Source organism: Pipistrellus hanaki, assembly GCF_964339955.1.
Source record: "Pipistrellus hanaki genome assembly, chromosome: 1".
NCBI classification, from domain to species: domain Eukaryota; kingdom Metazoa; phylum Chordata; class Mammalia; order Chiroptera; family Vespertilionidae; genus Pipistrellus; species Pipistrellus hanaki.
The window spans coordinates 110,097,163-110,110,267 of NC_140503.1; the positions used below are offsets into that span (position 1 = coordinate 110,097,163).

The 13,105-nt window shown below is 36.3% G+C and overlaps 1 protein-coding gene across 2 annotated transcripts in view; it reads left to right on the forward strand.

Moving 5' to 3' along the window:
• MDGA2 (MAM domain containing glycosylphosphatidylinositol anchor 2) overlaps positions 1-13,105 on the forward strand; it is an 865,112-nt gene that overhangs the window by 590,668 nt on the left and 261,339 nt on the right. Inside the window, exon 6 of one of the 2 annotated variants that reach the window (XM_084885031.1) lies at positions 11,755-12,024. In XM_084885031.1, the coding sequence (XP_084741157.1) occupies positions 11,755-12,024 (270 nt within the window). The remainder of the gene's footprint in view (positions 1-11,754; positions 12,025-13,105) is intronic. The other variant, XM_084885032.1, reaches the window with a different exon arrangement.

Below are 13,105 nucleotides of genomic sequence, written 5' to 3' on the forward strand. Positions count from 1 at the left end.
GTCTCTACCTTTCAGAATGAAATATGAAACACATAAGTCATAATTATAAAACCTGTGTTCAAGTGCCTTTGTAAGAGGTTTATAGGCCATTGATCAGGGTATGTTTACTCCTGACTATACCTTGGTATTTGCAGGGGATTGGTCCCAGGAACCCAACAGAGACCAAAGTCCTTCATACAAAGTGTCATAGTATAATCCAGGTATATCCTCCAAATACTTTGTCATCTCTAGATTACTTAATACAGTGTAAATGCTTCGTACACAATTATTTTATGGTATTATATAAGGAATAATGACAAGGAAAAAAATGTCCATACATGTTCAGTGCAGGCATAGCCATCATAGGCCTAGCTCCAAAATACATTTTCAACAACAATGTAACACTTAACAATATTTTTAATCTCTGGTTGATTAAGTCTGTGGATTCCGAACTTATGGGTATGGAGGGCCAATACATAACAATAACAGGCTTAGTTATTTAAATTCTCAGGTTTTAGGAGTTAAGGAGTTGGGATTTAAACATGGAAATGCCTCTTGAGACAGTGGCAGTTAGTCTACCAGGAAGGGAAGTGTAAGAGAAACTAATGTGTTATTACATGGACTAGTGTCATTTCAAAGAAAATCTATTAAGAAAGCCTCCATCTATTTCAACTATTCCAAAAATGTCATATTTGGTAGGTACAATTTTTAAAGGCAAGAAAAGAAATAATGTATTCATATATTTTACTTTAGGCATTAGCAATGAGGAGAGAGAGAGAGAGAGAGAGAGAGAGAGAGATTGCTGATAGTTTTAAAGTATGCTGTAAAATACTAGTAGTACTACAATGTGAAAAACAAAAGTGGTTATATTTTTCTGAATACAGACAGTCCTGGACCAAAGGTCAGATAAAAGAATAAAAGCATTCAAGCATTCAAATTATACATAACTAGAGGCCCAGTGCATGAAATTCCTGCATGGGAGGTGGGGAAGGAGGGCGGGAAGAGGTCCCTCAGCGGGGCCTACACCCTCTCATAATCTGGGACCCCTCAGGGGAACTCTAACATGCTTGGACTAAACTGGCAATCTGACATCTCTCTCACACCCCTCACCTGCCTGTCTGCCTGATTGCCCCTTACCACTCTCCCTGCCTGCCTCATCACCCCTAACCACTCTCCACTTGTCTGCCTGATCCTCGCTAACCATTCTGCTCCCTGCCTCATAGTTCCTAACTACTCATCTGCCTTCTTGATTGCCCTAACCACCTCTGCCTGACTGCCTGATTGCTCCTAACCATCTGCCTGCCTGCCTCATCACTTTTAACTGCTTTCCCGCCTGCCTGATCACCCCTAAACACTCTGTCTGCCTGCCTGATTGCCCCTAACTGCTCCTCTACCTGCCTGATTGCCCTTAACTGCTCACTTGCCTGCTTCATCACCCATAACCACCTCTGCCTGCCTGCCTCATCACCCCTAACTGTTTGCCTGCCTGCCTGATTGCCCCTAACCACCTCTGCCTCAGCCCCACCACCATGGCTTCATTCAGAAAATCGTCCAGAAGAACATCCAGAATGGCATCTGAAAGGTCATTCGGCTGTCCAGTCTAATTAACATATTATGCTTTTTTATTATAGATTAATTCTTAACACAATTGAACATTATGGTGGTTATTTACTTTGAGTTCTAGAAGTAGTTTTACAAAACAGAATATAAATATCATATCCTGATTGCCTGAATTGTGTTACAACCCAGATAGGTGCAGTGTCATGAGTATTTCAAGCCTTACCAAGTATCTGTTTTCAATCTCAGAGGTGGGATTACTGTTCTCACCTCCATTGGACAAATGTGGATTTGACGATGTTAGAATGAGGAGTCTAATTCCAGAATAAATTAAAGCCTGCCTTATGTAATCTCGAGAAATGTATAAATTTTTTTCTTTAAAGGGCTAAGTGTCTTTTTGGGAGATGTTTTCCTTCTAAATACAGATACATTAAGTACTTTTAACCATTATATTTATTGTATGTATATTCCTTTCCTATGGTTAATTAAATAAAAAAGAGGAGAGACAGAAAAGGAGTTAGAACATAATATGTTAAAAATAAATGTGCTACAGCACAGGAATTTTTAAAAAATATATTTTATTGATATTTTACAGAGAGGAAGGGAGAGAGATAGAGAGCCAGAAACGTCGATGAGAGAGAAACATCGACCAGCCGCCTCCTGCACACCCCGCACCGGGGATGTGCCCGCAATCGAACCCGGGACCTTTCAGTCCGCAGACAGACGCTCTACCACTGAGCCAAACTGGTTTCGGCGGCACAGGGATTTGATTCCAAGCATTGTGTGTAGTTAAGCATTGTGGGTTGGATTAAATTATAAAGTCATAAAACGTTGGTTTACCCTGGAAAAATTACAATGTAGTGTCACTTGTAGTAGGTAAATCTACAGTACCATGTTGACATACTGTGAATATTAACATTACTTAACATTACTATTACATATCTAATTCAAAAAAAAAAGTCAATTCAAGTCTATCTTCTAAACTAGTTATATTTCTTATCTTGGGATTTCAGACATTCAGAGAACACTTAAGTATATTGTTGCCATGTTCTAGGACAATGTTTCTACATGATAAGTGAGCTTTTTTTTAGTAAGATAATACTGTAATATAACATATGTAGAGAAACTAAATAAGTTGTACAAAATGAGATGTTGTTTAAGGAAAGATTAAAAGCCAATAAAACATTTTAAATACGATTTTAATATGAAAGATAAAACACTGACTGTATCACTTCCTCTATCTCTTCTTTCAATGACCTGTAATTTTCTGAGTACAGGTCTTTTCACCTCCTTAGTTAAGTTTATTCCTGGGAGAACATATTTGCCAATATTATATACAAAAACAGCCTAGTCTCCAAAATTTATAAGGAACTTATACAGCTTAACAAAAAACAAAAACAAAAAACAATCCAGTCAAAAAATGGGCTAAGGATCTAAATAGACACTTTAAAATGTGGATATACAGAAGGCCAAGAGACATATGAAAACATGCTCAAATTCATTAATTACCTGAGAGATGCAAATCAGAATGACAATAGGATACTATCTCACACCTGTCAGAATGGCTATCATCAATAAGTCAATGAACGAGTATGCAGAGAAAAAGGAATCCCTGTGCACTGCTGGTGGGAATGAAGACTGGTGCAGCCACTGTGGAAAACAGTATCGAGTTTCCTCAACAAATTAAAAATGGAACTCTCATTTGACCCAGTAACCCCATTTGTAGGAATACATTCCAAGAAATCAAAAACACCAATAAAAAAGGAAATATGCACCTCTATGTTAATAGCAGCACAATTTACCATAGCTAAGATTTGGAAATAGCCTAAGTGCCCATCAGCAAATGAGTGGATTAAAAAACAGTGCTATATCTACCCAATGGAATACTACAATGCTGTAAAAAAAAATTAAAGAGTTCTTACCATTGACAACAGCATGGATGGACATGGAAAGCGTTATGCTAAGTGAATAAGCCAGTTGGAGAAAGACAAATATCACATTATCTCACTCACTTTGGAATATAATGAACAACATAAACTGATAAACAAAAATAGATCCAGGGACAGAGAAGCATCCAGCAGACCATCAAACTTCAGAGGGAAGGCAGAGGAAGGGGTGTGGGTAAGAGATCAACCAAAGGACTGGTATACATGCATATAAGCGTGATCAATGGACACAGACACTAGGGAGATGAGGGCATATAGGGAGTGGCTGGGGAAAAGTCAGTGGGTCAAAAAGGAGACATATGTAATACTTTAAGCAATAAAGACTTAAAAAAAAAAAAAGGCAAAGGACCTGAGTAGACATTTCTCAAAAAAAAAAAAATATGGATGATTGGTCAATAGATATATGAAAACATGTTCAGTTTCACTAATTATCAGAGAGATGCAAATTAAAACCACAATGAGATATCACCTCATGTCTGTCAGAACGGCCATCCTCAATAAATCAGCAAACAACAAGTGTTAGCTAGGATGTAAAGAAAAGAGAACCATCCTGTACAGTTGATAGGAATGCAGATTGGTGCAGTCCCTGTGGAAAGTGGTATGGAGCTACCTAAAAAAGTTAAAAACAGAACTGCCTTATGACCCAGCCATTCAACTTCTGGAATTGCAAGAGACTCGAAACACTAATTCAAAAGACTACATGCAGCCACATATTCATTGCAGTGTTTTTTAAATGTAAAGAAAAATATTTGCTTACAATTTTTTTTTATTAATAGAAGACCAGTAATCTTTAAAAAAAACTGTCCTTTTTAAAAGTGAAAAGCAAATTCTATTTTTCTTATATTTTTTATTTCCCAATTTGCATGGTCTCTAACATTACAATTTTGTTTAATTTTTTGAAAATTTAATCTTCATTGTTGAAAGTATTACATGTGTCCCATTTGTTTTATTTTGTGCTTTTTTTTTTTTTTTTTTTTTTTTTTTACCATTGATCCCCTCCTCCCTTCATCTGTCCCTCCAAAGCCTTTGCCACACTGTTGTCTATGTTCATGAGTTATGAATATCTATATATCTAAATATCTATACATCTATACTAGAGGCCTGGTGCACAAATTTGTCATGTTGAAAGTAAATTAATTAGAAGAAATATTTTAATATCGCTATTCACCCTGTCTATATAAGTGTCAACCAACTCCACGGTTGACAATGGCAAATCAAAACACAAGCACCAGCAAGTTTTATACATATCATGCATGAGACAACTTACGACATAGATATGCTGCAATAAAAAGAAGAAATTCTTACCATATATGCAACAGCATGGATTGACCTGGAGAGCATTATGGTAAGCCAGTCAGAGAAAAATAAATATTACCTCACCTCATTCATTTGTGGAATATAATGAACAGCATAAACTGATGAACAAAAACAGAAACAGAATCATAGAAACATAAAATAGACTGTCAAACCTATGAGGGAAGGCAGGGGGTAAAGAGGTAAGAGATCAACCAAAGCACTTGTATGTATGCAAGTGAGCATACCCAATGAATGCAGACAGGTGAGGAGGGTCAGGGCATGTGCTGGGCTTTGTGGGGGGCTGGGGAGAGGTCAATGGGGGAAAAAGGAGAGTTATGTAATACATTAAGCAATAAAAAATAAAAAGTATTTAATGTAATTCCCTTGATGTTTAGAGGAGCAAAGAGAGGTTCTCTGAGTTAAACCTATTCAACATTACTTTTTAAGATTAGCTATGAGTCAAGTTTAATCAAAATTACTATAAAATGAAATTATTGAATCATAAAAGGAGTCAAAATGCAACACTATAATACAGTGTCCTCAGAAGGTATAATATAAAAATAATAATCTTTATCAGACCAGTAAGAGAGTAGTTGATAAGAGTACTGTTTTACATGAATCCCTCTGTTATAATTCTGGTGATAAAATTACCAGCTGCTTCAATTCATGTCAGCAGCTGTGGTGGCCAGATCAGAATTATTGCTCTATTTGCTTGGTTGCTCTGGTGAAGCTTTAAGGGGCATAGCTGCAAGATCAACAGCAGATGGTCTTAGAACTGATGTCTTTATCTGTTCTGCTGCTGCACAATATCACACTTACAGAAGAGCCTTAAATATTGACTGTTTTTTTAAGTCCATACTGAATTATATGCATACTAGTTCTCTTATAACAAAAGCCATGCATTATTTATTTTGGTTTCAGGGTCATAATCTGGCTTAATTGCATGGTTTATTAGTAGTAATTTATGTGTTATACCTGAGCAAATAATTAAGTATAAAGATGGATAAATGATATGCTACATTTAGTGGTGTAATAAATGCCAACAGATAATTTTTTTTGTCATCACCTTGTTAGTAACATAAAGCATGGTTATGTTTAGATGGATTGAACAGTGAGAGAACTGTCAAATTGTCGAAAGTAGTATTTTTTTATGAATGGCTCATGAAATCCTGAGGCATGTGTCACATTATTTCATGTTGGTTTTTCTTTGTTTATTTGTTTTTTTTTATTTGTTTATTAAATTTGTGATGAATTGTTAAGGTTTAGGTGGAGTTTCTGTTCTGTAATCTTTAAATTCAACATTCTTATATTCAATAAGATATATTGAACTCCTAATTCTTTGACAAATTCTTTTCTGTGTCTTGTTGGTACAAATATAAAAAAGAAATATCCTTTTCATCCTGATGTCCTAGTCCTAAATAGTTCACATTGAAAGGGTAAATGTTCTAATGTGGGAGATGGGTATTATAAGTAGCTATGCCTATAAAAAGGAGGAAGCAACTCATTTTACTTGACAAAAAATCTAAGAATTTGGTGACTAATTAATATTGACATTTGAGCATGGTAAAGCACTGGACTACTAGTTTACCAGTGGGTGAGCACTGGAAGAGAACTCCAGGCAGCAGGAATAGGAAGCTCATGCTCTACTGATCTTATGAAGAGGACATTTTTGCATGCTGACAGTATTTCTAAAATTCTAGTATCATCTAAAATCTAAAAAGAACAGGAAAATTTCATGGCCAACCAACTCCTTAGTTGGAAGTACTTAGCTTGGATATTTTTTTTTCTCCATGAGTAAAAATGGGATTCTGCAGCAATAGCACATTGATGCTTAATTTCTTGTAAACTTGAATAGACCAAATTTTTCTAAGATTTCATCTGTTGGAAAACATTAAGGGACTGTTTATCAAGGAAGAGGGATATATGTGGTATGAATGTTCTTCATCATGTTTTCCCAGTGTTTAAGACAATTTTTCAGGCTGGTAAGTATTAATAACTCATCTACTAGCATAGTTTATTAACTGAAATACATTTTTGAATTTATTATCTTTTGTTCAACTTGGAACTTAAGTTCCATTTCTAGTTTGACCAATGACTATTTTATTTTTTAAAAAATACATTTTATTGATATTTTTTTACAGAGAGGAAGGGAGAGGGATAGAAAGTTAGAAACATTGATGAAAGAGGAACATCAATCAGCTGCCTCCTGCACGCCCCCTACTGGATGTGTGTCCGCAACCAAGGTACATGCCCTTGACCAGAATTGAACCCAGGACCCTTGAGTCTGCAGGCCCATGCTCTGTCCATTGAGCCAAACTTGTTTCGGCCAATGACTATTTCAAAATATAAATGACACTTGTTCTATTTTGTAAAGTCTTACTTCATTGAAGTATATCTTGGCAAACTTTTTGACTCACTGTGATCTAATGGCACAAACATCCTGGTAAGAGATCATACTTGCACATGACTTCAGAGAGCAGGCAGATGATGGAAGTATGTTAAGTTAGCTAACACAATGGGAGTTATGGGGAGAATGCTGGTTCTCTTCCTACTAGTATGTAAGCTTGAGTGAAGGGATTCTTAGGCTCTTTGTTTACTGATATATCCCAGGTGCCTATCAGAGATCCTAGTAATACAGGGTATGTGCTCAATAAATATTAAATGAATGAATACTAGTAAATGAAGGTGTTGAAATGTGTTGTACTAAGAAGAATAAGCAATACCTAATGACATTCATTCCTAACAAAAGATGCTTTGCCAACCAAACACAACCCATTTAGAGAACTCCTTGTTTGGAACCCATGGTGCTGTAAACAAGGTCACTTTCAGTAGACTTTTATGTATTTTTAAGAAACACCTTTACTCGGCTTTCAAATTTCCAAGTTCAAACTTTCAAGTTTTAAAAATGTAGGGCCATGAAATAGAAGCAAAAGTTTATTCATAGTATTTTTCTCCTGTCTTCCTTTAACTCATGATGTACTCATATTAATTTCATTTTGTGCTACTCTGCTGATGAATAAAAGTGCCCCTAATCACCACTAAATTGTTCCTTGTTCTTCTTTTTTAATCTTTTTCACATTATGTCCAAGTCACCACTACTGATCATTGAATTTACATGAAAATGATGTCCTAGCAGACACTATAGGATCCTGCCTTCTTATAGAATGTTCTGGAGGTTACTGTGGTTTCTTTTCACAGATTCCACATTCAATGTCCTCTGTCTGAAGAATTTCTCTGGACCCTGCAATGTGCTCAGCCAAAGCACAAGGCTGGGATGTTAAAAACCATAAAATATTCCTCAACTAATTAGAGACAAGAGTTGGTAGATAAACACCCTGCTCAGCCTCTTTGCTCTTCAGAAGGAGAGTTCTGAGTATGTTTCATGTAACTGTCTCTTAAAGATTTTCCAATAGCAGGGAGCCAAATTTCCTACAGTGACAACACATTCATAAGTGCTTTTTTACTGTTCTTCTATTCCTCTCTCCCTTCTCTGCTCTGTGAATATGCATCTTGGAATCTCCACTCAAACACTACTTGTATCAGGAACTGCTTTGGGGGGAATTCAAAACAAGAAAAATTCTATTTTAGCTGAGGATTTTTTTAATTGGAGCATATTCTGTTTTGTTTTGTTTTTTTATGTTTCACAATACTCTTGATTTTCTCTATGACTCACTTTCTAATTACTTATAGTCAAAGAAATACATCTTAAAATATCTCTAACTCAAGGCAACTGACAGCTTTATATCTAATCAAAAAGTCTGGAGTGGAAAACTACACTCCTATTTAAAAATTAGAAGTCCTAATCCATGGATGGCCAAAGTGTCTAAGATGATTAGCAATGCATTGTTTTCAATTTTTAAAACCATCTTTATCTTAAATAATCAATTATGTCAGGTAGCAGTAAATATAAAATACCCGAAAAGTCATTGATCTCAGCTAAAATTATATTTTCTTCCTACAGAATATATTCATAATTAACCCCAAACTAAATATTTCCATCACACATCCAGAGGATCTTATGAGGAACTGACTCACTAAAATTGTAGTGGGCATGAATCTCAGTTTACAAACTCAGGTTTGAATGTATATGTTCTTAGTCGTCTAAACTTTAATTATATTTTTATCTCAACCACCTATTCTGCCATAATTGTAGAAATCAATGTGGGTTTGCCATGTCTGCCAGATTTTTTAAATTAAAAATCAGAGGCCTGATGTACAAAGTTCATGCAAGGGTAGGCCATCACAGCCCCAGCTGCCTCATGGCCCCACTCCCTACCTATACCTCCCTTGGCCTGGTGCTGGCTGTATCCACTACACACCCAGGGTTCCCTGGTTCAGTGGAGCCCCTTTATCAATCGCCCACAGAGGGTGGCCTGGGCCTCTCTCTTTGGGGTGATAGCAGAGCCCACCAATAGATGGCCCACTGGCTGGTGGCCTGGGCCTCCCTCTGCAGGGCGATTGTGGGGTGATGGCAGCCCCCACCCTGACCAATCACATTGCCTCTGCCTTGGCTGGTCTGGAGCCAGAACATGTGATAACATAGTCATCCAGAAGGTTGTCTAAATGGTTGTTCTGCTGTTCAGTCATTTGGTCAATTTGCATATTATGCTTTTATTATTATAGATTTTTAATGTTGACATTATTTCAGATATACCTTTCCCTTATTAGTTCCCCTCACCTTGCCCAGCTTACTCCTCTCTTGGCTTTCACCAAATTATTGTCCATGGGGTATGCATATATGTTCTTTAGCTATTCCCTTCACCCCCACCTCCCTTCTCAGGGGCAATGGCCAGCTTGTTCCATGTATTTATGCTTCTGGTTCCAATTTGTTCATCAGTTTATTTTGTTCATTAGATTCCACATATTAGTGAGACCATGTGACATTTGTCTTTTTCTGACTGGCTTATTTCACTTAGCATAATATTCTCTAGGTCATCCATCTTGTCTCATTTGGTAAGAGAGTTCCTTCTTTTTTACAGCTTTGTAGCATTCCATTGTGCAAATGTACCATTTAAGCACCTCAAGACCAGAAAGATGAACTATCTGGTTAAAAAATGGGCAAAGGACTTGAATAGACACTTCTTCAAAGAGGACATATATTGTAGATGGTCATTAGACATATGAAAAGATGCTCAAGGTCACTAATCATTAGAGATATACAAATAAAAATTATGATGAGGTATCACCTCACACTTGTCAGAATGGCTAATATTAATAAATCAACAAATAACAAGTGCTGGAGAGAATGTGGTGAAAAGGGAATTATTGTGCACTGTTGGTGAAAATGTAGAATAGTGTAGCCACTATGGAAAGCTGTATGGAGTTTCCTCAAAAAATTAAAAATTGTACTATCTTTTGATTTTCACTTCTGGGAATATATCCTAAGAATACTGAAACACCAACCAGAAACAATATATGCACCCCTATATTAATAGCAGAATTATTTACAATAGCCAAGATCTGGAAACAAGCCGCCAGATTTTTTTAAAAATGGATACAAGGAACAGACTGATAGCTGCCAGAGGAGGGAGAGTGGATTGGATGAAAGAATGTGAAGAATTATTCAAAAAAACATATATACATAACATATAAGCACAGAGGAAAGTGTGGTGATAGATAGAGGGAAAGGAGGTGGAGCTAGGTGGAGGTGGGCAAAGGTGGGGAGGATGGGACAGAAAGAGACTTTGGAGCAATAGTCACCAAATGTAGTGTGTAGATGATGTTTTATTGAGTTGTATACTTGAAACGTATGGTGTAAAGAACAGATGTCATCCCAATAAATTTAATTAAAAATAATAATTTCAAGAGGGTGCCATGCTTACCAAAGTGGGGGACATGAGGGCTGAATTTTTTGATAGGCCTGAGACCTCCCTCATTCCTATTGTGTGAGGTCAATTAGCTTGGCTTGTCTCTCTTCTCCTTCCATTCCACATTTGTAGGGTTGTTCCCATCAAGTATGGAGCTTTTTCTGTGAGACTCACAGTATATCTAGCCAATCACTCTCAGTGATCTCAAACCCGAAGGGGCACATAGGTCCTCTCTGCTCTTAAACATCCAAATGTTTGGGATTTGGATATGGGAATCAAGAGGCCAATTCTATCTCTTTTTTGTTTGCACTGAAGTGTCTGTGGCTTAGGCCACCCCCCACCCCAATTTTTTTCCCCCTTAGAGTGGAGGGAAGAATTCCCTTTTCAGAGATATTTCCTAAAATATATTGTTCAGATTGTAGTTACTGGGTTTAGGATTTTGGAAAATAGAAACAATAGACTGGCATTTCTTCTTTCTTTTCTCTTCCCTTCTTTTTCTTCCTCTTCTCCTCCTTTTAATCTTCCCAACCCCTCATTCTCCTCCTCATCATCAGCCTTATACTTATTTTTTATTATATTTTTATTTATTTTAGAGAGGAAGGGGGAGATAGAAATAATTGTCTGCTTCTTGAAGCCCCCTACTGGGGATAGAACAGGGACATGTGCCCTTGACCAGAATCCAATCCAGGACCCTCTGCTGGCCAACGCTCCATCTACTGGGTAGTGATCTTTAACATTAGAGAAACTGCTATGGTGACCCGTGCCTTCTATCATTAAGTACTGGGAAGATTATCAATCTGAAAATCTGACTGGAAACACAATTAATTGTGAGCACTGTTAATGTACAGAATATTTACAACTGGTATGATGTGTATTTACACATGTGCTATGTTAAAAGCAGGACTTCCCCTGAGGACACCCAAACTGCGAGAGGGCGCAGGCTAGGCTGAGGGATACCTGCCCCCCCCCGCCCCAGTACATAAATTTCCATGCACTGGGCCTCTAGTATATAATAATTATATATGGTTTTAATTTGATAAATACAATAAGATTTTGACTAAAGAGAACCATACTTTATTTTAATTGTTTGAATAAATACAAAGCATGCTGTTGAATTCTGGTTGTAGTAGATCTAAATAGGTACATGTTTTTTTGTTTATGTCTTTTAGCATCTCCGTCAATTAAACTCTTGGTGGATGACCCTATAGTTGTAAATCCTGGAGAGGCTATAACATTAGTGTGTGTTACGACAGGAGGACAACCTGCACCGACGCTCAGCTGGGCCAGGTCCTTTGGGCCTCTGTCTGACAAGACCATTCTGCATGGAGGAACTTTGACCATACCTGCCATCACTTCAGAAGATGCTGGTACTTACAGCTGCGTTGCCAATAACAATGTGGGAAACCCTGCAAAAAAGTCCACCAACATCATTGTGAGAGGTAAGTTTAGAGATTATTATAACACAGATTTGATATAAAATATTTCCTCAAATTTGCATATATACATAAACAGAAAAAATGTTTATAAATAATGATGTCTATTTATAAATAAAACTTAAAATTTCTAAATCTTAATCACAATGCCTTACATTTGCATTGAATAGTTTTCATGACATACTATTAGTATAGAAATCATAAAATTTCTAATCAATAGTTCTAATCATATGTTTTTAATGAAAAACAAGTTTAAAATGCAATTGTAGCATGGACCATTAATCACTGTTATATAGTTTGTGTGATTACTTTAGGAGTTTCACAGATTTATCAACTTAATGGTTAATAAACATTTATTAAAACCCTATTAGAAGCAGATCTTTAAATTGTGAGATTATATAAATATCTATAAAACATTAACTTGTATTCAAGGATTCTATTGTCAGGTAATAAAAATTAAATGAATAAATTAATAGTCACATGATACAGTGTTTGGCAAGCAGAAGCAAACGTTATAGAAATATTTAAAATATATAGTAACTTCTTGAACAGATTATTAGAGAATATCTAATGACATTTGCACTATGTCTTAGACAATGGGTAGAGTTTAAACAGACTGAGATTAGAGAAAGACATTGAAAAGTCAGGAATGCAATGTAGAATCCTTTATTCCATTATTTTATCAAGGACAGGAACTCACTAGAGAAAAATGATGCATTGAATCTAGTTTGATCACAGGATCATCCTCAGCTATATTGAATCCATGTACAAAGGGCAATGTGTCCAGCATAAAATGCCTGTGTTGCTCAGGCACCTTTTGTAAAGGATGAACTTAATCCACAGCATATATATGCTCAGGAAATAATTTGCTTTTTTTCATCCTAACAGTTTTTATTTGTGTTATTACAAAGGACCTAAAATGTATTTCTCTAATTTATAATTTTTATCCCTTTAATTCACCTGAAATACATATTTTCATTGTCATTATTACCAGAAAGCTCTCAGCAGTGTCATTCACATAATTTATAAAATCAAGTTTGACCATAACCTTATTGAATACTGAAATAACCTTGTCAAAGGGTCCCAG